Source organism: Cynoglossus semilaevis, chromosome 6, assembly GCF_000523025.1.
Source record: "Cynoglossus semilaevis isolate Cse_v1.0 chromosome 6, Cse_v1.0, whole genome shotgun sequence".
In the NCBI taxonomy this organism is placed as follows: Eukaryota; Metazoa; Chordata; class Actinopteri; order Pleuronectiformes; family Cynoglossidae; genus Cynoglossus; species Cynoglossus semilaevis.
In genome coordinates, this window is record NC_024312.1 from 2,539,290 (window position 1) to 2,541,433 (window position 2,144).

General features: G+C 53.6%; 1 protein-coding gene across 1 annotated transcript in view; it reads left to right on the forward strand.

Moving 5' to 3' along the window:
* The first annotated feature begins 168 nt into the window (after positions 1 to 168).
* dusp6 (dual specificity phosphatase 6) overlaps positions 169 to 2,144 on the forward strand; it is a 4,373-nt gene continuing 2,397 nt past the window's right edge. Inside the window, exons 1-2 of the mRNA XM_008311192.3 lie at positions 169 to 1,187; positions 1,690 to 2,124. Of these exons, the coding sequence (XP_008309414.1) occupies positions 785 to 1,187; positions 1,690 to 2,124 (838 nt within the window). The 5' untranslated portion in view covers positions 169 to 784. The remainder of the gene's footprint in view (positions 1,188 to 1,689; positions 2,125 to 2,144) is intronic.

The window sequence follows — 2,144 nt, forward strand, 5'->3', positions numbered from 1 at the left end:
GATCCGGAGCGGAAATTCCTCTCTCCGTTTTTGTGAATGACAAACTCATTAACAATTCATCAACACGGGGCCGCGCCATCCGGCCCCCGTTTCCACGGCGACCGCCGCTGGGGGCGCTCTGATTGGCCAATCCGCCTAATGTATCCAATGAAACGCCTCCTGTTTGTAGCCATTCAGAAGCCTGGCGTCGCAGAGAGAGGCAGCCACAGACACAGACACAGCACGGACCGAACCACAGCCACAGCCGCAGCAGCGACAACACAGAGAACACAGCCGCAGGAAGAGGCGCAGAAACACGGATACGAAGTCGCACTTTTCACCCTCGTCCATCCAACCGTCCACCCGGAGCGAACGCCGAGGAGCAGCGGCAGAGGTGTCTCTGAGGCCGGGGTGACTCATTGATAAATACCGCTGACGAAGACGCATGAATGAGCGCCAGTCTGTGCAGCGGACGACCGGGGATTCAGTGAAGGAGGTTCGAGTCTTTGGTCCTGAAGCTCTCAGGGAGTGACATTTGGAGGGAGATCTGTTCGATTCTGATCGTGACCACTTTGTTTTATTTTTTTTTATTTTTTATTTTGGTGAAGGTTGTGTTTTCGTGCACACACCTCGGTGTTTTGTTTTGCCGAGGCCCTCAGGAAACAACAACAACAACAGCAGCAGCAGCAGAAGAGGAAGAACCGCAGCGGAGTGAAGTCCAACCCATTCACACTCGGAGCCTCTGCTGCAGCCAGGGAGGATCGCGCTGCTTTTCCCCAGCTTTGTTACGACCTTCCTCGTATAAATGCTCGACAAGCTGAAGCCCGTCGTCCAGCTCGACTCCGTGATGGCGATCAGTAAGACGGCGGGCTGGCTCCGGGAGCAGCTGGAGACGCGGAGGGACGCGCTGCTCGTCATGGACTGTCGGGCCCAGGAGCTGTACGAGTCGGCGCACGTCGAGACGGCCATCAACGTGGCCATCCCCAGCCTCATGCTGCGGAGGCTCAAGAAGGGGAATCTCCCCGTCAGATCGCTGCTCTCCGACGGCGAGGACCGCGAGAGGTTCGTGCGCCGCTGCAAGACGGACACCATCGTCCTGTACGACGAGTACAGCCGGGAGTGGAACGAGAACGTGGACGGGGGCTCGGTGCTGGGGTTACTGCTGAGGAGGATGAAGGACGAGGGCTACAAGGCCTTTTATCTGGAGGGTAAGAGGGGGGAGAGAGAGGGGGGAGAGAGAGGTTCATTCACATTTCAGGGACCAGTGAATGAACGCGGCCGCAGAGCCTTTGATTCACAAGGTTTAGTGACAGAAAAGAACGAGTCTGAGCAGTTTGGAATTGAACCAAGTTCAACCACAACAACAAAACACGGCTTATTTTACCACCAAGTCGTTGGGGTTTTTTTAAAAAAAAAAAAAAATTTTTTTGTAGTATTTTTTGCAGAAATGCCCAAAAGCGTAGCAGGTTAAAAAGGTAAATAAATAAAGTAGAGAGGGAATTTATTTTTTAATGTTGGCTATTTTAGTTTATAATTAAAACAAAATGGTTAGTCTTAGTTACAGTGGTTACCAAGTACTGAAATTAAACACAGCTGTTTTCACAGTTAAAAATGTATCTATGTGTAGTTTAATCCGTGAAGAGCGATCTGATTGGCTGCTGCAGCGTCAGTCCAGACATCTGTTAATGTTCTTTTTTTTTCTGCTTCCAGGTGGTTTCAGTAAGTTCCACGCCGAGTACCCGTCTCTGTGTGAAACCAACCTGGACGGCACCTCCAACAGCAGCTCACCCACCGCCCACGTGCTGGGGCTGGGGGGGCTGCGCATCAGCTCCGACTCCTCGGACATCGAGTCGGACATCGACCGCGAGCCCAGCAGCGCCACCGACTCGGACGGCAGCCCCCTGTCCAACCCACAGCCCTGCTTCCCCGTGGAGATCCTGCCGCACCTGTACCTGGGCTGTGCCAAGGACTCCACCAACCTGGACGTGCTGGAGGAGTACGGCATCAAGTACATCCTCAACGTCACGCCCAACCTGCCCAACCTCTTTGAGAACGCCGGGGAGTTCAAGTACAAGCAGATCCCCATCTCAGACCACTGGAGCCAGAATCTCTCCCAGTTCTTCCCAGAGGCCATCAGCTTTATTGGTGAGTAATCTCACAGAGCA